Source organism: Sapajus apella, unplaced genomic scaffold, assembly GCF_009761245.1.
Source record: "Sapajus apella isolate SASKATOON/1434 unplaced genomic scaffold, GSC_monkey_1.0 scaffold26, whole genome shotgun sequence".
In the NCBI taxonomy this organism is placed as follows: domain Eukaryota; kingdom Metazoa; phylum Chordata; class Mammalia; order Primates; family Cebidae; genus Sapajus; species Sapajus apella.
The window spans coordinates 8,029,740-8,053,131 of record NW_022436966.1 but is presented as its reverse complement, the minus strand read 5'-3'; the positions used below and the strand labels follow the sequence as shown (position 1 = coordinate 8,053,131).

Here is a 23,392-nt window from a genome sequence, read left to right as displayed (position 1 = left end):
CTCCTGCCTCAGCCTCCCGAGTAACTGGGATTACAGGCACCCACCACAATACCTGGCTAATTTTTGTATTTTTAGTAGAGACAGGGTTTCACCATATTGGTCAGGCTGGTCTTGAACTCCTGACCTTGTGATTCATCTGCCTTGGCCTCCCAAGGTGCTGGGATTATAGACGTAAGCCACCACGCCAGGCCACATTCCACATTCTATCATAGCATTCTTTGCACACAACCTTAATGCCTTTGCCATCCCCTTCCTTGTTGCCATTGGCTGGTATCACCCCAAATGGGGTTAAATCCTACCATCTACCTACTCTATAACCCCACACAGCTGCTGAACGTCGTGAGAGGGAAAAACCCTACCCTACTATGCTCATAGGATTAGTTTTAAAGCCATAAACACTACCTTCAAGTGAGTCCTTAAGTGCCACTTGGCATCCTGTTACATTTCCCCGATCTGTCCCCTCAAAGACGACTCCACATGGCCTCCTACCCCCTCACTCTCAGATGATGGATGAAGTTGCTTTAGCTTCACTGAGGAAATAGACAAAATCAGAGGAGACCTTGTGCCTGTGCCCACCACCATGCCTACTGCTTTGTACCAGCACTCTCTGCCCTTCCTCCTGTAACTGTGGTTAAGCCATCCATGATCCAAGCTAGGGCCAACTTCCTCTACTTCAACACCTTCTATATACCAACAGTGCCCAAATTCGCACTTCCATCCAGGTATCTTCTGTGAGCTTCAGGCCAGTAGAACCAAGGGACTATATGAGATCTGTATATAGGTGTCTAATACGTCTCACAGTCAGCATGTTTCAGGTTGAACTCTTGGTTCCTGACACCTCCTCATACATCTAGTTATCTCTTCAAAGTACATCCAGGATCCACATTTTACCACTTCCACTGACACTGACCTGATCCAGCTGCCATCACCTTCCACTGAGATTACTGCAATAGCCTTCCAATTGGCATCCTTGCTCCCATGTTTGCTCGACTTACCCAGAAAACAGAAAGGTAAGTCAGGTCACTCTACTCAAACAAACCCTCCAGTGGTATGACCAAGTAGAAGTCAAAATCTGGACCTTACTCTACTACTCTCCTTGCTCATTCAACTTTGTCCCACTGGCCTCCATCCTTCTACCTCTGGGCCTTAGCACTTGCTGTTTCTTCTGCTTAAAACCCTACTCCTCACATACCAACTGGGCTCATTCTCTTATTTCATTCAAGTCTCTGCCCAAGGTTATTTCAGAGAGGACTTCCCTGCCCATTCTGTATAAGCAGAATAGCATCCTCTACCCCTCTTAATATTCTCCCCCTACTTTGTCTTTCTATATGCTACTAAATCAATGCTTACTCAATAAAATATCTGCTTGCCTACCAGAATATAAACTCCACAGGGGTGGCGACTTTGCCTTTTTTGTTCAGTGCTATATCCCTAGAGCCTAGAATGGTGTCTTACATGTAATAGCTTGTGGAATGAATGCGGTCAAATTCATAATATAAACAGGTTTTTAAAAAATTATCTACAGCAGGCTGGGTGGGGTGGCTCACACCTGTAATCCCAGCACTTTGGAAGGCCGATAGCCAGAGGTCAGGAGTTTAAGACCAGCCTGGCCAACATGGTGAAACCCTGTCTCTACTAAAAATACAAAGAATTAGCTGGGCTTGGTGGTGAGCACCTGTCATCTTAGCTACTCAGGAGGCTGAGGCAGGAGAATCGCTTGAACCCAGGAGGCAGAGGTTGCAGTGTGCCAAGATCATGCCACTGGACTCTAGCCTGGACAATAACAGCAAAACTCTGTCTCTAAATAAATAAATAAATCTATAGCTAACAGAATTCCTATAAAAACATAAAGCATTCAATACTTATTTACTTATGAGCCACAATTACTAAATTGGGATCACAGTAAAGATCTCCCTTCAATTAATAAAAAAATTGAATAAAAATCATGTAGAAGTACATATAAAAATCATAGGACGCACATGTACATGTATGACTAATCCATTAATTTCAGGATTCAACATGCATATTCCCTTAGATCCTCAAGATTAAAAATCTTCTGTAACATGTATTTAGATTAACTGCATACAATTTGGAGAATATCCTTTCCTCCCTCCAGCCCCCATTTATTAAAAACAAAAAACAACAAAAAAAAGCTAAGGGTCCTAGGAATTTTAATTCTCTAGTGTGCAATACAGCTTTCTCGAATCTTCTGTGAGTGTACTGTGGGTTCATCTCAACAGGAGATGCCAAGGTGAAGAACTGAAACTCTGCGCGCCTCTTGTTAAAACATGCTTTTACTTTTTTGTGTGTTGCAGCTGTCTGCCATTCTCTGTTTCTTTGAGGGGATTAAGTAAACATGAAAAAGAGAACTTTGCATTACTTATGTTAGTGCCATAACTTATTTCCAAAAAGTACTCATTTATTAAAGAATAAAAAATACCTTTCCCTTCTGTGTCCAGACTGCAAGGCTGTTAACTCTGGCCTCTGCTTGCACTCTGAGGCTTCCTCCTTCCTGCCTCAATGCCTCCTATCAAGTGCCTTCTACAGGGCATAGACTTCTCTGTGATGGGATTGGAGGAAGGGGAGGCTCAGGGGCAGAAGCCCCCTTTGTCTCCTCCAGCAACAGCCCAAACAGCCAGCATTAACTGAGGCATCTGGCTATTTAAAACAAGGCAGGGGGATAAAGTGCTTCACTAAAAGCTGTGAAGGATGTCTGGATAATCCAGCTGCATGGCTGCATGCCAACTGCTTCCTATCCATGGTGTGGTGTATTTATGTTACTCAGGCACTTCACCCCACCCAGCACAGAAATGACAATAAACTCCACTACCAAAAAGGTATAAAGGAGGAAAACTCCTTTCCCACCTTCCCTCCCTCCCCCCTTTCTGGAAAGAATTAAACAACATCTGTTTCAAACAGATGCAGGATTTGTTAGTTGGTGGGGGGGATGGAGTAGGAAGGGCAAGGTCAGATTAGTTTTAAAAATTTGCACAAGGAAACTGCTGCTGGTATGCTTTAGAAAAAAATTTCAAAACATGCTATCATTGTCAAAAATAACAACATTTTAAAAGAATGCTTCTGAAATTGACAAATGCTGTAATGGTGTGGACCTGGTGAAGCTCCAACCCCAACAAACACAAATGGTGTTTGACAACCAGCACTCAATACCGTATTCTTTAGGTGTGTTATGAGCAAAACTGGCTGGAGGATCTTCCATTTAAATGTGGTTTCTTTAAGGAAAACGCTTTGTGTTCCCAACATGTGGACTTTTTGTAAAAACAGGGCTTACGGTCCTGGGATCATTCAATATGCAAAAGAGGCAGGTGACACTGTAAGGCAGGATAGAAAGGCAGAGAAAAAACACTTTCAAAGCTGGATTAGAATCTCCAAAGAATAGTTTTTAGACCACAGCCTTTATGTTCTAAGTGTTCTCCAGTTTCAAAGCAGGCCCTGTCTGGGCCACCAAGTAAACCAAGAAACTGTAGGAGCCGATGACGAGGCAGCACTGGGTCTCACAAAGAATGTCTGCTCCAGGGCCACAGCCCAGAAATCCCCAGCCCTCTCAGAAGCTGAAGAAACCTCTTTTTGAGCTCAGTTTCCTCCTTTGCAAAATGAAGAAAGGATCTACCCTGCCAGTTGAAAGCAGTGTTACAGGTCAAGTGTCAGATCCAGAAGTTTGGTAACTTGTAGCCATCATCATTTTTGCTGTAAGGCTGCCTCGATGACAAAAGAATAGGTCCTTGAAACACCAGCTTCCCTGGCCACTGAGGAGTGGGTTTCGACTGCCTGCCCTTTCCAGCTATCAGAGAGTGGAGGGGCAGGGGGCTGTCAGGCTCTTGACAGTAGGAAGAAATTTGACAGGCACCGCTAGTAATTATCAAGAGAAGATATATTTATAAAGACCAGGTTTAGTCGTCCACTGCAGGCATACCTGTAGAAGAAAATAATGCTGTCTGCCATCTGTGAGCTAGCCCTCTGCTCCTGCCCCTCCCGCTCGGTTTCTTTCAGGGATGGAGACTGGGACTTTTGCCTCCCCCATAAATACTTCCCACAGTCGGCCCTTATCTGATTACTTGGCTCCTTTATCTCTTCATTATGCTCAACATTAGATTCACTTCCTCCCAGCCTCTTCTCCACTTCACCAGACCTTGAGAGGGATTAGCCAAGATCCTAACCTCTCCAGCCCAACTCCCAGACGCCAGCTGAGCCAAATATAACACCAACTTCTTGCAGGGAGCCAGGCACACTCACTTTATTTTAATCACATACCCTGCCCCCGGTCTTCCTCTTGCTTATAGATTTATAAAGCCTCTTTGATTTCATCGAATTATATGTTTAAAATATTATATATGTGTGTATGAAGTATGACTAGTGATCTTTTTAAAACGAATCAACAAAATACTTCAGCAGAATCAAATGTGTTGAGAAGCTGAGGGTACTGGTCATACTATTTGTTAAGTCAGGTGGTGGTTTTGTGGGTGTTCGTCTTAAGTATCAACTACTCAAGAATTTTTTAAAAGCGGACTGCTCTGGTGTTGGAAGTTTATATATTCTGAATTTTATAGGCAAGGAAATTTAATGTAGTTTTATGCATGGTGGTAACATGATTTTCTGCTCTATACAAGCCACTGAAGGTAGAACACTTGCTCTACACGCTATAACATCCCAGAAAATAAGGCCTTCTTGTTAACTACCAAAATATGTACTGTTTGTGTGGTTAGGTTAGGCCATTACAGAAAACAATGTTAATGAAAGCTCATTAATGCCCACAGTAGAAAGACTTGATCGCAAAGACACCAGATCTGGCAGTAGCTAATTCTGGCAAAGGCCGTCAGCTCTTCTCTCAAACACTGATGACTAGGCACTGTGAGGCAGAGGAGAAATTTTCTGAGCATTAAACGTTTGCTTCATAAAGGGAACCCGTCTGCATGATATAAGAATCGGGGAAGGTGAAAAGTGGGCTAAGATCACTTAACAAAAAGCTTCTCCACAGTTATTTAACATCAGTGAAATCAGCCATGGAATACACTCAATGGAGAGTAACTTTGAAATTGCCCTACTCCAGTTCTGCTAGTAAAATAACCCATGTACTTAAACTGGGACTAACACTTTAATGTGAACTTGCAGTGCCAGGACACTATGCTCTGAGCACATTTACCAAGAGGAGAAAGCAGACTCTTCTGTGCAGTCTTCATTGTGTCCCTGCTTTTCTGAGGTGCTGTAGCTAAACTTGCTCATGCAGAGTAACCCCTTCCCCTAGAGGACAACATAGCTTTGGCTTTTTGTTTGTTTTTGAGATGGAGTTTCACTCTTGTCACCCAGGCTGGAGTGCAGTAATACAATCTTAGCTCACGGCAACCTCTGCCTCCCGGGTTCAAGCACGATTCTCCTGCCTCAGCCTCCTGAGTAGCTGGAATTACAGGTGTGCCCCACCACGCTTGGCTAATTTTTGTATTTTTAGTAGAAATGGGGTTTCGGCATGTTGGCTAGGCTGGTCTCGAACTCCTGGCCTCAAATGATCCACCTACCTCAGCCTTCTAAAGTGCTGGGATTACAGGCATGAGCTACCATGCCCAGCCAGCTTTGATTTTTAAAGATATGTTATCTTCATTATCAATTTATGCATTTTTTAAATGGCATGGAATGGCATTTTTAGGAATGGAACCTTTATGTAAAACATGGTACCTAAAAGGCATGTGTAGGAGGTGGTGCTGGTGGTCTTTGCTTTACAATGACTGGGGATATAACCAGCATCCAGGAACCGATTAGGCTGAAAGCCAGGGGTCCTGCTTATGTGCAGGAGCCTCGAAGGGGGTGTAAGTAGGTTTTCCTTCTTCACTCTGTCAGGCTCAGGATCTGTGAGTAAAGCCAGTAAATTCTGCTGTCCTGCAAGGTCACTAGGGCCCTCTGTGTCCAAGTTTTACCCTCTCCCGGAGGGGGAGGTAAAGGTATGTCTATCCTGCCTTGGATAAGCAGAGCATCTTTGTTGTTCATGCTACCTAGCTACACTGAAGCATATAAATAAACCTCTCACCCACACACCGTTTTCCAGTGCACATACTAAAAGGGGCCGTATGCTCCATTATCACAGAAGACACTGGTTGGCATATAAATGATTAATAAACTTAATAATTTATCAATCATTCTTCAGAACCAGTCCTAAAAAGTTTACTAGACATGGACCTCTAGTATTTTAATTTTTCTATTGAAATTTTAATACAGAAATATTCCTTTAAAAATAAGTTGTGAATTCCTATTTTTAGAAGTGAGCAATTCTGATTCGAGATATATGCCCATACCTTGTTTAACATACAGTGCTGATTTGGCATGCGATGTGCCTCTATACTTTCCTTTAAACCTCAGTTTAAAGGAAAATATTATAGATGTAATACTTAGATAATATAGATTTAACATATCACTGATGTTAAATCCTAATTTAAACATAAATATTTCCCCATCTCTGAGTGCTACCTTACACCGTCAGGTCACCAGTGCCAGAGCAGCATATATGCTGCACATTCTCTTGCACCTGCCCTGCAGACATCTTTGGGAGTGGAATGGATGCTCTGCCCAGCTGTCCCTAATCAAGGGTACAAGGCAGTGTGCCATGCACCAGTCTGGCCTCCTTCTTTCTTTCCTGCTGTGTCCTATGACCCAGAAGGGCCAAAAAAGGAAATAAAGCAAAGACACAAAGGAACAAAGATCAGGGCTGGAAGTTAAACACGTAAGCTTTACAGAGGCTTAACAGCCTTTGAGGAAGTAGTTGGGAAAATACTGGCAGGCAATTAGGGATCCTCTGACATACCCTGAACCTGGGAGCCCTGAGTGGCAGTTCTGATGACATGGAAAAACCTACGGTGGCAGATGGAAGTTGGAGCTTCTAGTGCCCCCAGCACCCCCTCAGAGAAAGCCCCAGTTTTAGGGGCAAATCTGCATGGACTGTAAATAGAAGGTAGTGACGCTCATGGCATTGAGAATGCCCAGGCACAGTGGAAGTTACCTCATAAAATGCTGGTTTTCTGGTTTCCATTTCAGCAAGGTTGACAAAGTTATATTAGGCTCGCTCCATTGTACTATGTTTAAAACGCAATTTTAAATTTTACCTCCAAGTGTTTATCTCCTGTACCTTGAACACACATAAATCCTACACAGGAAAAGAGTGATTCGGCTGGATTCTATCTACGGTGCTCTCATTAAAAAAATTAAAAGTCTGTTTGGGCACGGTGGCTCATGCCTGTAATCCCAGCACTTTGGGAGGCTGAGCAGGGCGGATCATCTGAGGTCAAGAATTCAAGACCAGCCTGACCAACATGGAGAAACCTCATCTCTACTAAAAATACAAAATTAGCCGGGTGTGGTGGCGCATGTCTGTAATCCCAGCCACTTGGGAGGCTGACAGCATAAGGTAGATGATTCAGATTTAGGTTCTTCCTTAACAGGCATAGGTCCTATATTTTCGCCTATGATAGACAAGACTTCCAAACCCCACTGGACATGTCTCCATGTCCTCTTTTCATTTATCTGTCATATCCAGGAATCTTATCTGCTGAAGATAGCTACTGAAGTAACAAGATAAATATAGGCACAAATGTGTTTTATTGTAATATTAAATCTATTAAAGTATTATACACAGCTTCTCTAAATGTTACCATGGATCTTTTAATGTTCTTTAAAACGTCTTAGGGGTCAGGCACGGTGGCTCACACCTGTAATCCCAGCACTTTGGGAGGCTGAGGTGGGTAGATCACTTGAGGTCAGGAGTTCAAGACCAGCCTGGCCGACATGGTGAAACCCCATCTCTACTACTCAGGAGGCTGAGGCGGGAAAATCACTTGAACCTGGGAGGTGGAGGTTGCAGTGAGCCAAGATCGCACCACTGCACTCCAGCCTGAGGGACGAGAGCGAGACTGTCTCACAAAAAAAAAAAAAAAAAAAAATCAAACCAAAACACAAATTACTCTGACATGAGTAAACTACTTTAAAAAATAAAATTTAAAGCCAGGTGCAGTGGCTCACACTTGTAATCCTAGCACTTTGGGAGGCTGAAGCGGGTGGATCAACTGAGGTCAGGAGTTCAAGACCAGCCTGGCCAACATGGTGAAACCCCGTCTCTACTAAAAATATAAAAAAATTAGCTGGGTGTGGTGCTGGGCGCCTGTAATCCCAGCTACTCGGAAGGCTGAGGCAGGAGAACCGCTTGAACATGGGTACGGAGGTTGCAGTGGGCCAAGACTGCGCCACTTCACTGCAGCCTGGGCAAAAGAGCAAAACTCTGTCTCAAAAACAACAACAACAAAAAATTACTTCACTCTAACCAAAAAAGAATGAATGAAATGGTCTGTCCTAAAGGGCTGAATTTCAAGGTGATCACAGGGCGTGAAGTGGTGCTGAGGGAGTTCTGAGAGGTGAGAGGCCAAAGTCTGAATCTAGGTTCATGATTTTGCTTTTATTGTCTGTCTGCTTTACTGAGCGTGAACTTCAGTGGATTTCATAATTAATCAAGATCAAAAGATTATCATCTTAAAGCAAACAAAATAAGCCACCCCTGAAGAACCCTTTCTTCTACTTTTTATTCTGAAAATAGTAATTTTCTGACTTTCTGTTTTACACATCCTTCCAAAAATGGTATTTATGATCCACATTTAAACCCCAAAGGCCAGCTACTGGAAATGTCAGATTACTACACAAAATTAACTCTCACCACATTAAAGTGTACATGTAATAGAAAAATTGGTACTTCAAAAAACAAATGGCAAAGGGGAGTTGTTTAAAGTTAATAATCTCCAATTTAGGGCTTTAAATTGCAGCCCTTGAACTCTTATGCCTGACTTTCTCAGAATGTTTTTGCTTTTTTTCATATTATTGGAGAAAACAAAGGAAGGGAGTACTTAATAAACCACGTCTAGGGAGAAATGCCCTGATAATCTGCAACCTACTTTGAAATGCATTTTTAAAAACGCGGAATCATGGATATAGATATGTGTATGATAAAACAATAATAGCAAAATGCTTATTGCAGACTTGAGGTGGCAGGCATACAGATGTTGAGCGTATGTTTCTTTCAACTTTTCTGAACACTTGAAAACTTTCATAAGTGAGGAGAGTGAGAATTTGTAGTGTTACGGTTGATTTCTAAATGAAAATCAACACAAAATCTACAAGATGCTGATAATGGTACTAAACAAAATCTGATCACTTTTCTTTCTGCTATTCAGGACAAAGTTCCCTCCTTTTTTTTTTTTTTCCCTTTACCTGCTATCTACCACCTGCCCTCTACCCCAAAACAAATCTAATCAAATGTCAGGAAATGACTTTACCAAACTATGTTAATATCAAATTCTAAATCCACAAAATCCTTTATAAGCCAGCCCTCAATAAGACCTGTTTCAAATAAAAAGAGGTGATAATTTTATCCATAGAGGAGGAAGAGAAATCAGCAGATCATGCTAGCAATAAGTTGACAGGATTTTCAAGAGCCTGTTGTATTCCCACAGATCCACTGAAAATGGACGCCCTCTCAGATGGCAAGAATTACTAACTCATTTAGTTCCTTTTTGTTCTAGGATTCTGTCACCTCCCTCATAAGAGATGGAAAGCTAAACACACAGAGAAACAAACAACACACGGTCAAGGCACCTGTTCTCCCTGAAGCATGCTGGGTGGCATCATTTCCCACCTGGAGAGTGGAATAGAGGTCGACCTGAAGGCAGAGTTTAGGTTTTCATGTTAGTTACACCTTTTTTTTTTTTTGAGACGGAGTTTCGCTCTTGTTACCCAGGTTGGAGTGCAATGGCGCGATCTTGGCTCACCGCAACCACCGCCTCCTGGGTTCAGGCAATTCTCCTGCCTCAGCCCCCTGAGTAGCTGGGATTACAGGCACGCGCCACCATGCCCAGCTGATTTTTTGTATTTTTTTTTTAGTAGAGACGGGGTTTCACTATGTTGACCAGGATGGTCTCGATCTCTTGACCTCGTGATCCACCCGCCTCGGCCTCCCAAAGTGCTGGGATTACAGGCGTGAGCCACCGCGCCCGGCCTAGTTACACATTTTAAGCTATTAATATAAAGAATTGTGGAAACCATCTACGCTAGACTCCTCTCTCACATGGAAAAATTAAAAGTCCAGACTGCAGAGGGGACTTGTTCAAGGTCACTGACATTAGGGACAGATAAAAGACTAAGATCAGCCTCTGTGACCACCCCCTGCCCACACTTTTGAAAGGACCTCCTGTTGTGGCAAAAGTGCCCATATTGGAGTTAGGTGCTCTGGAGGATAAATAAGTTATTCCTTATATTGGTCCCTTGAAATTTACTGGATAGGCAACTGATTGTGAAAAGAATTCTAAGGAGAAATGAAGAGATATCACTGGCAACACAGCTACATGAAAAAAATCACAGAGCTAGATGGAGGGTGGGGCAGAGAAATCCTACTCATCCTGCCAAAGTTTCACACCAACAGAGGCAGTTGCTTTTTGGATCTGTTGCTATAACGAGTACCCTAAGTCAGGACAGGAGACCTAACCTCCGTTACACATCTTCTCACAACTAAGTGAGGTACCCCAAACTCTCTTATTGAGCTTCAGTTTCCTTATGTGTAAAATGAGAAGTAGGGACCCCCACTGACTCTTGAGGCCCTCTCAACTTTGGTGCCTTTTTATGCTTTGTGTTTTTTAAAAAAAATGGCCTTAAACTCTTTCAGTTGTGGCAGAGGGCTTAGCAAACTTAAGCCACTAAAACATCCTACAAAAGCAGATCAGAAAACTTTCAGCTGTAAAATGCAACTGAAAATATATTTTGAGTAGAGAAAAAAACCTGAAACCACAAAGACCTGAAACCATGATAAACTAACAGATATGTTCTCTCAGTACAAGTGTTATTACACAACCATAAAGTTTCCAGGAATGAAACTGATTTATCCAAGTACTTTGCAAAAGCAAGAAAATGATGAAAATTGAATTTTAATAAGTTTAATAAGCTCCTCTGGGGGAAAAAAAGAAAGGTACAACCTGGTCATCTAGCTGGGTTTATGCATCCACAAATGTGAGATTCTCTTTAGCCACATGGAAGAAAAACCCCAAGACATATTTATGAAACAAATGTAGACCAAGAAAAGAGATCTGCCCATTTTCTCCCAAACAGTTCATTCTATCTGCCTTATCATTGACTCAAGATGAACTCCCCAGCCCCAATCTTTACTACATTCAGAGTGAAAAGGAGAAAATGTTAGGAAAAGGTAACAAAGCAATTGTTCAGCTTAAAAATAGAGAAAGACATTTCTTATAGACATTTGATAAAGCAACTAGTGCACATCAAGTTGCAACTTAGATTTAAGTTGCTTCAATGAGACAAATAATTTCTGGTCCAAAAGTAAATAAATCAGTTATTTGAAATTGGAGTATACCTTCCCTACAGGAAAAACATAAAATGGTGAGCAACGGGGTTTCCAGTCCAGCCCATGAAAGCCTAATCAACGTGTAAAAATATTCCCAAATGTTTCAAGTGCTTACTAACAGTCTCCTTGACGGAAGCCTCTTTCCCCACTGCCAGCAGTAAAGGCCAGTTCTGCTCTGCTCTTGCTGGTTTTTTTGGCCAAGGGTTTTCCAATTTGGGGGCTGGGGGGTGAGGTGGTAGGGGTGGGGAGGGAGAAAAGGTAAGAAGGAGGAATTCTTAAACTTCTGATTTAGGCTTCATTTTGGAGATCCTCAGAATGTGGCACCACTGAATCTTGAATGGCTCTAAAAAGATCTGTACTGATGCTATTTTACAAATCCCAACTTGAGTATCACTGAGGAAATTCTTTCCTTTTAGGGTCACAATGACTGTTGGTGAGCAATTAAGGCAAGTGTCAGGCTCATAGGATATAATCATGATGCAGTGGAGTCTTGACTCGTTGACTACACAGAAGGACAGGATTTGTCTTACAAGGGCAATTTCCTTCTGAGTGGACAGAGCCATCCACTCAGTACACATATTTCCCGTGTTACTTTCCTGACATAAAAGAACTAGGCAGCAAGGATAATGTAAAGGCCATCTAGCTACCAAGCTTGCTCATAGTTTTAACACGTTTAGTCTTAAAATATTTTTTCATTTATAAGGGAGTAGTGTAGTTTGAAGTTACTTGATTCAGAAAGAGCCTCCAGGAAATACTAGAGCCGTCTCCACCTCCCAAAGTCAACCAGCTTGTGGAGGTACTAGAAGGCATTATATTTCAAGACTCATGATTTTCACAGATAACTGAAACCCTGGGTGGCTGAACTGCTGAAGTTGGGCTTTCCTGGCCATCACTAACATGTTTGCAGCAGGGAGCTAACCAAGCTTTCAGTCATTCTGTCTGCAGTAGTTAAAGACCACCGCCCAAGACAGGACAACCAAGTGGCTACTGCCAACTTCTTCCACCAGAGAGCTTTACTGACAGGTGGAAGTATGCCTGGCCAACCAGACGCAATCACACGACCCTGAAGCCATGCTGTTAGAAACCCGCCATGAGGCTGCCACTTGGTATCAAAACAGAATAAAAGGGTCCCTGACTTAATGTTGGTCAAGAAGAACAACTCTTGGCTCATTTCACTCACTAGTGTGCTTCAGCCACCTCTCAGGACTAACTTCATACTCTTCCATTCTCTAGGAAAGTCACAGTCACTGAAAGCACCATGGATATGCCATCCCCACTGAAAACTGCTACACAACCAACAGTGAGTTGCTTGTATATGGAAGCTCTTGTGTTAACTTTTCCTTGTGTGTTTACATATAAGGAATTAACCTTAATACTTGTGGTACATATATACAATGGGATTATTCAGCCTTAAAAAAAAAAAAAAAGAAGGAAACCTTGTCATATGCTCTAACTTGGCTGAATCTTGAGGATACTGCACTAAGTGAAACGTCAGTCACAAAAAGAAATACCACATGATTTGTTCCGCTTACACCAGCTATCTCAATGTGACTAGTCAAAGTCCTAGAAACAGAAAGGAGAATAGTGGTTGCCAGAGGCTGGGGGCTGGGGAGGGGAGTGAGTTGTTATTTAATTGGTAAAGAATTTCAGTTTTGGAAGGTGAAAATGTTCTAGAGATCTGTCATACAAACTTGAATATAGTTAACACTACTGTACTATACACTTAAAAATGTACAGATGATATATTCTACGATGATATATTCTAAGTCAAGATGACATATTCTATGTTATATGTTTTTTACCACAATAAAAAGATAATCTGTGAAACAAAGAGAGGCTACTTGAAATAGGTAAAGAACCCCAAATTTAGAAATTTTGGGTTTAGCTTAGGAATATTTCTGCAGTCCTTAAGAAGTAAACATTCACTTTGGGAGGCCAAGGCAGGAGGATCGCTTAAGCAACACTGTGAGATCTCTATTTTTATTTAAAAAATTTTTTTTAAAAGAAAAAAGGAGTAAACATTACTACTATTTAAAAAGTTAACTTTCCCTTAATTATAAAAGTAACATATGTCCCCACTTTGCAAACTACATCCATCACAACCCTCCTTTAAGAAACATTCTTCTACACTATGGGAAGCAATTAACAAATATGCAAGACCTTCTCAAGGAAACTATAAAAGGAAGATCTTATGATTCAAATATAAGTGTAAATGTCAGCTTTGCTTTGTTCCTGAGGGTACCGGGCAAATCATACATAAGAAAAACGCAAACATTTCCTTTGATACTGGTTTTACTGAGATAAAAATGGCTTTTCTTATAAAATCATTTCAAAGAAGGACAGAAAAAGTTAAAGAAAATAGATTTCCCCTGAATTGTTAGCTCTGACAAATTCCTCTAATCCTCAGACATTTGTACTCTAATAGAATACTTACTATGTATACAACATCAGCAACAGAATACCCCACAATATTCATGACTAGTCCCTTTTCATCCCTTCTATTCTAACCTCAGTTTTAAAGACTAAATACACAGATTATTAAACACACACACACATAATCATAAGAATTTCCTAATAGTTCCATTTCTTCTACATGGGGGTTAGCGATGTTCTTTAATATTACTCAAAGCAGGAAAAAAGGGGCTGTTTTATTTTTCTTTGGAACAGGTTCCTGCCAGATTTTGCACATTGCAGTTCTCTGGCGACGTGATGAGAACACATGGCCACCCACAGACACTAATTTTGCTCTTCACCCTTCCCAAGCAGCCTTTATGACACATGCTGTCTGTGCTTCATTTAATGGAATTCAAGAGGCCCAGTCAAACAGCAGAGTCCCACAGGGCCAGGGCAACAACAGGCAACCCATCTCTTCCACTGGATAGGTACAAGGAACATGTGTTTAAAAGAAAACAACAACAAAAAAGCCAAATCTAGGTTGGGCATCTCCAATCTGAAGAATCTTTACAAATGAATGAATTAACACCAAAAACTAAGTCATCTCTTTGATTGAGATCAGGAAAGAGATAGTAATCTTGCTGTGGTTCCTATACACTGAACTCTATGAAGATGATGCAGCAAACTTTCTGAGCTGCTCTCAGATATGCAGCAAAGAAGGTACCACTCTCATCCCAAGCCAAAAGCACTCATTTCTAAAGGGCTGAAGTGCCAGCCTGGTTCTGCAGCATTTACTTTCTCTATGGTCATCATCTGTCATGAGGAAACCTTGGCAATTAAAAATCCAACTGGGCTGGGAGGCCGAGGAGGGTGTATAACCTGAGGTCAGGAGTTCGAGACCAGCCTAGCCAACATGGAGAAACCCTGTCTCTACCAAAAACACAAAATTAGCTGGGCATAGTGGTGCATGCCTGTAATCCCAGCTACTGAGGAGGCTGAGGCAGGAAAATCGCTTGAACCCAGGAGGTGGAGGTTGCAGTGAGATGAGATTGTGCCATTGCACTTCAGCCTGGGCAACAAGACGGAAATTCCATTTCAAAAAAAAAAGAAGGAAAAAAAAAAAAGAATCAAACTGGGAATGCACATGGTTTCCACAACTGTGCCACGTATACCTCCAGACAATCCGGGTGCAGTTGACGCAACACACTGTCAGCAAACTTATACCTGAAAGAATGTTCAGGGCTCACAGAAGTCCATGCTGGTTTGATAAGAGGGTGATCATTCATCCCATTTATAAATTTAGGAGTTTTAGAAGGCTGATCCACATTTGTCTCTGACTTTTCTGAGCTACACAGAAAGTTGCTATTTCTAGATAATGATAAAAGATTTACCTCCAAGTGTCATTAATCCCACCCACTATGCAGGCAGAATAACCGTAAACTCCAGATGTGGGGAGGACAATATCACAGCAGACAGTGGGCAACGGACAGCAGGCGATAGGCAAAGCCTCCTGCGGGAGTGATCATTGTGGCCACGTGTCCATAAATCACACATTCGGACAGCCAGAACAGACTGCAGACTCAATAATACATAGGTCTCTCTCTAAATATAAATAAGGATGTTTAAATGTTGGTAGGTGATCTATACTAATTTTAAATAAACCTGTTTTTATGAAATGTTTATTGAATTCATAATAGCTTTGAGTCTTTAGAATATAATTTTAATAAGTGCTAAAAATCTGCAAGCCAGCAAAAATTGGGAAAAACTGTTCCACTAAAATATCTTGGGCACTCTTAACCTTTCAGGATTCAAATGCTCTCCCTGACTGTCACTCTTCCCAATAAAAGGAAAAAAAAAATCTTCTGTCCAAGGTTATGTTACTCTACTTGGCTCAGAAAACATGGCCACCAAAACTATCAAATGGATTTTTGAGTAGAGCAGTTCTTTCTTGATTTCCATCCAAGCAGAGTTAGGTTTTGAAGAACCAAAAAGGAATAGTTCAAAGTTGCTTATACACAATAGCAATTTATGGCTCTGGATTGTAGACTCCAGTAAATCTATGAATAAAAGAAAACCCAGGGAGGAATTTATCTCCAATAACAATGAATCCCCACTAGGGCCGGAATTAAGAGAAGAACCAGACTGGGCTTGGATCTGAAGTGTTTTTAAATGTAACACTACCCGGCACGTTGCTCTGAACATAGGCAGTGTCTCACTCAATATCTATTGACTGCTTCCAAGTTGAATGATATGAGACCATTGGAACTGGCCATGGCTCTGTATTCCTTTTCCCTCAAAAGGGAAAGAAGGCATCTAAAAACCACGTGGTTCCTTTGGACTGATGGCTAACAGTGCTTAACAGCAAAGGGGCCTCTGAGGTGTGGCAGTCACAACCCTAGGAGCGATTATCATTGTCTGATCTCAATAGTCAGTATACCCTCTGTGTAGTATCACTGAAGCTAACAGAATATGCTGCTTTTGGTTGACAGGACCTGAGCGAGTCCCAACTATACATACCACAGAAAAACAAGACATTTTCACAGAAAGCATCATTAAATCAAGAACTTTAAAGTAAATTTTTTTTTTGTCCCTGACTATAATCATTTACCATAGGCCTCAAGAGGAAAAAAAAATTGCTATCATAAAACCTAATGTTTTTGTGAAAACACAGGAAATTGGCTATTCTGTCTTTAAGATCAAACAAAATTAATTTATATTATTTTCTAATGAATTTGATAAAGTGAACCCTAAGTTGAGTGTGGCATTCACCAAAACTGTAAGAAAAAAACCTGGTTACTGTAAGATGGCAAAATATGGGTCTTAGTTCAAGCTAATACTTTCGTTTCACAACTTAAAAAAATGTTGTTAATAAAAAATGGCCCTCACTTTGAATCTGAAGTATTTTTTAATGTCACCAAGTACTATTATTAAATATGTACTATATATGCATGTATACACATATAAAAATAAGCACTACAGATGTGGGCAGGAAAATTCTTAGCAAAACCCCCACATATTTCAAATACTGTTCTTCCTCATTATTGTCCTCTACCATAATTAGCATGTTACAGCATAACAGGTGGCTTTCATTTATAGAATGCAAAATTAATGAAATTTGGAGATGGTCCTGTCTCCAAAAACAAATTGGCCATTCCAGAAAAAGTACACCCCTTAATCTACAAAACAAACAGAAACAAACTTCCTTCATGTTGGCTTTCCAAATTATATGAATTTCTGAATGTAGTTAAGTAAGTAAATTGAACGTATTTACTGACAGCTTAAAATTCATATACTTCAAGGAAAACAAGTCATTATTATGGGCTTTATAAGAAAGGAGAAGAGAAACAAAGATTGCCTATTTTTCCAGCTTGGTAACCCCAGATCTGTTTAATGCTCTCTGAGTGATAACAGGATTTACTGCTATATACTGGCTGCTCCACAAATGCTAAATCTTAGGCAAATTTGTGAGCAGTTGTGTTATAGGTCCTGACCCAGCCATTCTGGACAGACAGACCAGGAAAGCATAAATAGTACTGCTATAAACTAACTATAGCATCTGTCCCTAACAAGCAAGACTCACAAAGTATTTTTTAAAAATATGAGGAGACACTGAATAGACCGTCAACACACATAGGAATGTTTAATACACTCAAATAAATAAGATATGTGCTTTAACTACTCAGACATTGTTTAAATTTAGTGGGTGAAGAAAGAGGGTCAGACAGGCAGACACAGCCTCCCAATTATGCAGAATGATCCTTCAGATCATGTGAACACTATAATTAAATGTTGCTACCAAATCCCCACCACTCTTTCTCCTACCTAGAAAAAGTTAATGCATGAATTTAGTTATGAGCAAATTGTGATTTATAAAACAAACAAACAAACAAACAAAAAAGCCACCCTACTCACTCGGTAGGGGAATAAAACTGTCTTGCATTAAGTCACTCACCTTGGAGGTAGGAAAAAAGCACAGTACTGAAAGAAATCCAGTGTAACACAACAGTTATTGTTAGACCACCTCCTTCGGCTCACCTCTGCTTATTCATTTTTTTAAAGCTCTACAGTACCCACCCAAAAGGTATACCATCTCTGCAAGCTGTTTCCTAGGTAGCATCTTTTAGATTCAGGACTTAATGTAAAAAATTTTTTTTCTATCAGAATATCTAAGGAGAAATTTGTTTTCAGAGAGAGGGATGAGGGGGTAAGAGCCCTGAATCTATCAACAGACCGGAGGTTACCTCTCTGTCCTTGCACGTGGGCATACACAAATACAAACACATACACGGTGGTTCTCCACAACTAGGATAATTTTTCTCCTTTAAGAAAATGTTAGAAGCAAGCACCAGAAAGGTTAAGCAGAAGAGAACAATGAAAAAATTAAGTTCATGTAAACAGTAAGCACGTACCTGCCAGGCGATGCCATTTCCTCTACATTGTGGAGCCCAAGTGCTGGGTATTAGCATTATTGCTACTATAAAGCTTCCGATAAAAATGGATTGTCTCTTGCTGACCTGAGAACCAGCTGGCTGCCTGAGAAGTGGTTTCCCCCATATATGATTCAGTCTCCTTGACAAATATACTGCATTGTACCGGATGAGTCATCCGAGGGTTAGTCCGCATTTTATAGGCCTGTTGTGTCATTACTCACATTCAACATCCTGCTTCGCAAAAAGTGGAAACTGGAAGCCTGACAGCTGACAGATGCTTTTTCCAATTAAAATATTGTTTAAAAAATTCCTGTAAGTTATGATTATCAATCATTGATGAGAGTATGAAATGTCGAGGAAGTAAATGGCACAAGCTCAATACCTGAGATTACATTCTGGACAACCACAAGTGCAAATTCTTCACCTGCCCCCATCCCCAAACCAAATAATTTCGTCCAAAGTTGAAAGCAAGGATCCTTATCTTTTAAGTTACCAGCTGAATTAGTGTAGGCATGGACTTGTTGATCGTTGTGCTTGTTGATCGAGGTTACCCAGTTGCAAAGGCTATGTAAAAATCGCACATCAAAATTTTGGTTCTGAATTAATTTTATAGGTAAAATAGTGACGTTGTGTTTATAAAATGTCTACCTTTTTAGAGAGGCATATTGAAGTATGTTAGAGGCAAAATGATATGATACCTGGGGTTTGTTGTGAATATTTTAAATAAATAAATAAATAAATAAGGGGAGGGGTAAAGAAATGTGGCAAAATCTTGATAAATGATTGCATCTGTGTAGTACGTATATACAGATTGACTGTTTTTGTCTTCTTTGAAGTATCTTTGAAAAAATTTTCATAATTTTTATTGTTTTTGAGACAGGGTCTTGCTCTGGAGTGTTGCCCAGGTTGGAGTGCAATGGTGCAATATCGGCTCACTGCAACTTCTGCCTCCCAGATTCAATTCTCCTGCCTCAGCCTCCCAAGTAGCTGGGATTACAGGCATGTGCCACCATGCCCAGCTAATTTTTTTGTATTTTTAGCAGAGATCAGGTTTCATCATACTGGCCAGGCTGGTCTCGAACTCCTAACCTTGTGATCTGCCTGCCTTGGCCTCCCAAAGTGCTGGAATTACAGGCATGAGTCACCATGCCTGGCCGATAAAATGTTTTTAAAAATTAAAAAAAAATTTTTTTTTCAGTCCCTACAAGCCAATTTATACCGAAACAAGTTACTTTTCTAGTTGAGTATAGAGCTGCCACACATATGAGCGAAGGGCACCATTTACACAGTGTGACCCTGTGGGTCTGGGAGCTGAACTTGAAGTTGTTTCTGCCTTCTAGCTGGAAGGTATGATACACATGTCCTACGGCTATTGTGAGTGTTGCATCAACCTCCTGAACAAATGCCTGGTGCCTTCTCCTCCCAGGATGATCTGGTGATCGTTTCCTTTTTTTTTCTCTTTTTTTTTTTAAATTTTCTTTTTTTTAAATGGGGTTTCACCATGATGGCCAGGCTGGTCTTGAACTCCTGACCTCAGGTGATCCACCCACCTCGGCCTCCCTTATGCATTCTCTGAGGACACAAGTCCTGGCTTCGTTCATAAGCTCACTGTTAACATTATGAAGGAGAGGTGACTATTTCCAGCTTCCTTATATGGTTTTGGAAATGCTCCATGAGAAGTTACATAAGTCACATCCATAGTCTCTTAAACCAACAGATTCTTTGGTAGGGTGGCACAGTGTTTGCTTGAATCAATGCTCAAACTGGGTGTCTTAAATCATCTGGAGGAGGAAGAGCTTTGAGTTCATGGATGAAAAAAAAAATCCAGATATGGAAGTTCCAATGTATGTGAAATGAAACTACTGTAGAAACTGGCTGTCACTTTAAAAACTACCAACTTGATGCACTATGAAAACATGATAAGTCACCACAGGAAACAAAATATGGAGGTCACTAAAGCCCAGAGCATCTGTATGGTCCCCTTAGTCCTGAAACTTAAAAATGGAAGCATGTTTCGGGCTGAGGTTCCCACCTCAGCAAACAGCTGACTCTAATTCTTAAAGGGCCTTGTTTAATAGGACTTCAAGCTGGCTGCAAATGGTTGAGACAGTCCCATTCAACATCAAATTACAACCTTATCAATCCAGACTGATTAGAATTGTGCATGGGCCTGAACTGAAGACTTTCTTGGCTTTGACAATGCTTTCCTCATGAAGACTGCAGGCTGCAGCCTTATCAAAATGTTTCCTTGCAATTTTATAACCTTTCACACACTTGAAAAGCACAATTTACCTTAATGCACAGGTAGAAATGGGGGAAATTAATAAACTTGTAGTCTAATTTGAGTTTCCCTAGTATCTTTGAGAAATAAGTTCACTGTTCATTGAAGAATTTTATAATTCAGACTTCGGTAATAAAAAATACAAAAATAATAGCAATAATGTATGCATATATGCACACACAAAGAATGAGAATAAGGCAAAGATAGTAAAATGGTAACAAATGGGGAATTGGGTATAGGGAGTCCATACTATTCTTGCAACATTTCTGTAATTATGAAATATTTCAAAATAAACTTAAACATTCACAACCACACAAGAAATAATATGTATAAAACCCCTATTCCTAAAAAAATAAACAAAGAGATTATTGGGAGCAGTGGCTCATGCCCATAATCCCAACACTTTGGGAGGCCGAGGTAGGAGGATTGCTTGAGGCTGGAGTTTGAGACCAGCCTGGGCAACAAAATGAGACCTTGTCTTTACAAAAAATACAAAAATTAGCTGGGCATGTTGGTGCATGCCTGTGGTCCCAGATACACAGGAGGCTGGGGCAGGAGGACAGCCTGAACCTGGGAGGTTGAAGCTGTAGTATGCTGTGTTTGTGCCACTGCACTCCAGTCTGGGTGATGCAGCAAAAACCCTGTCTCAAAACAACAACAAAAAAAGATTTTTAAATGTATTTAATAATCACTATAGCTGCTGCTGACATGCCCACTCATTTGAAAAATCTTGGACCATAAAGAAATTTACCAAAATGTTAACACTGGGAAATGCCTCTGGGTTTGGGTTTCTCAGAGGATATTCCCTGTAAATATTTTTATAAGGGGACACATGGACACACACACAAACACACACACACACACACACACACACATTTTGGGAAAACATCATGCTATATCCTTGAGGATACTGTTCAAGTTTCTCTAAGCTTGCATTTTTCAAATTTATTTGACCACAGACTCCCCACCCCCAACTCTCACTACCATCCCAATGAGCCTGAAGAAAGAACTTTGGTGGTGATAGCATATGGGATACTTTCTCCCTGATCTTCTTTGCTTTTACTCTAAGTTTTCTTCAGAACACATTTATTCATTGTAACAACAAAGGCATCAAAACATGGCTCCTGCTATCTTTAACAGACATTTCTATTTGGTCAACCTGCATGCTAATGACACCACTAGTTAGAAAACAATGTGAATTATGCAATTTCCAGTCTCCCCTGACCATACTAGTGTGGTCTGTGCCACCAGCAGCTGAGAAACCTGCACCTGTGAGCCATGGCTTGGCAGCTCATGCCAGTGCTGGGCCTGGGTGAGACCATTCCAAGGAGTAGTATAGCTTGCCGCAGGCCTGGCTCCACCTCACTGATTTCAGAGCATGGGGCCTTAGAACCTGGAAACCAGCCTGGATATGTCTTCTGCCTCTGAGCTCTCCAGGCCTTCACACATTTATTTCCTAGCACTGATGCTTGGCAGGTAAGAAGCAAATTTAGCTCTAGCTAAAAGCAAAACTTTAGCTATATATGTATATAACTTAAGTCCCAATACCGGCTAATGTCAAGATCTAAAGGCAAATGTGGATATCAATGATGCAGGTACTGTATAGGTTGACTGTATTGTGTAGTGGTATAAAGCATGAGCTTGGAGTCAAATTTTCTTGGTTCAAAATTCAGCCTTGTCCACACTTAATGTTACTTAACTTCTCTAAACTGCTGTTTCCTTATCTGTAAAATGGGTACAATACTATTAATGATCTCACAGAATTGTTTTGAATGGTATAAATATGACCATTTGCAACAAGTACTTAGTACAGAGCCTGGCCACATACAGAACACTCATCAGTTTATGTGAACAACAGTGATAATGATATTAGTAAGTTTTAAGAATTTACACTCTCAGAGGTAGGCAGATTATGGCCAGCCACACATTCATCTGTTTATATACTGTCTATGACTGCTTGAGAGCTACAAAGGGAGACCCGAGCAGTTGTAACAGAAACCATACGGTCCCCAAAGCTGAAAATATTTACCATCTAACTTTCATAGAAAAAGTTCATTGACCCCTGGTGATCAACATTTGGGTAAAAAAACAACCAGATTGGCCGGGCGCAGTGGCTCACGCCTGTAATCCCAGCACTTTGGGAGGCTGAGGTGGGTGGATCACGAGGTCAAGAGATCGAGACCATCCTGGCCAACGTGGTGAAACCCCGTCTCCACTAAAAATACAAAAAAAAAAAAATTAGCTGGGCGTGGTGGCACACTCCTGTAGTCCCAACTACTTGGGAGGCTGAGGCAGGAGAATTGCTTGAACCTGGGAGGCCAAGGTTGCGCCACTGCTCTCCAGCCTGGCGCCTGGTGACGGAGTGAGACTGTCTCAAAAAAAAAAAAAAAAAAAAAAAAAAAACAGATCTTTTTCCTATAGAAATGTTGGTTGTTGGTCCCATATTCTTCTTAATGTCCCAATTTAGAATCGGATACAAGAGTGTTATTTATGGTGATTTGGTCCACAGGAGCTGTAGCTCATACTTTCCTTATAATGCAAAACACATACACAGCTCTCTGTCTTGTGGCGGGAGGGGAAATCTACAGTGCCTGAGTTTGCCTGTTGGTCTTTCCACCTCCCCTCTTTCCTGACCAGCTCACTCAGAGAGGACCTCCCCTATTTCAGAGTCCAGTGACTCCAGCTAAAGTGTATGAGTCCACAGTCATCCTCCCCTCCCCCAAGTCACATTTGTGCATTATGTAGAAACCACAATGTCCCCAGAGGTTGAAGCAAGAGGTGAAAGATGATCTGGAAGAGGCATGCAGGAAACTAAGCAAACAGAAATGAAGGATGCTTTCAAGGGGGCTGAATAGCCACACACAGGATTAACAAGGCAGAGAGGGCCTTCAGAAA

At 41.0% G+C, this 23,392-nt stretch overlaps 1 protein-coding gene and 1 long non-coding RNA gene across 4 annotated transcripts in view; both read right to left on the bottom strand.

The window, feature by feature from the left end:
* Positions 1-23,392, bottom strand: part of SPRED2 (sprouty related EVH1 domain containing 2) — a 129,405-nt gene that overhangs the window by 38,060 nt on the left and 67,953 nt on the right. Inside the window, exon 1 of one of the 3 annotated variants that reach the window (XM_032291938.1) lies at positions 18,196-19,096. The exons of the other annotated variants lie outside the window; for them this stretch is intronic. Coding sequence (XP_032147829.1) covers positions 18,196-18,212 — 17 coding nt within the window. The 5' untranslated portion in view covers positions 18,213-19,096. Of the gene's footprint in view, positions 1-18,195; positions 19,097-23,392 lie in introns of those variants that run through there. 3 annotated transcript variants of the gene reach the window in all.
* LOC116560526 lies at positions 9,196-14,709 on the bottom strand. Its single transcript, XR_004273004.1, has 2 exons — positions 10,047-14,709; positions 9,196-9,736 (listed from the first exon to the last, which is right to left on the bottom strand). It is a non-coding gene; the product is annotated as an uncharacterized LOC116560526 (long non-coding RNA).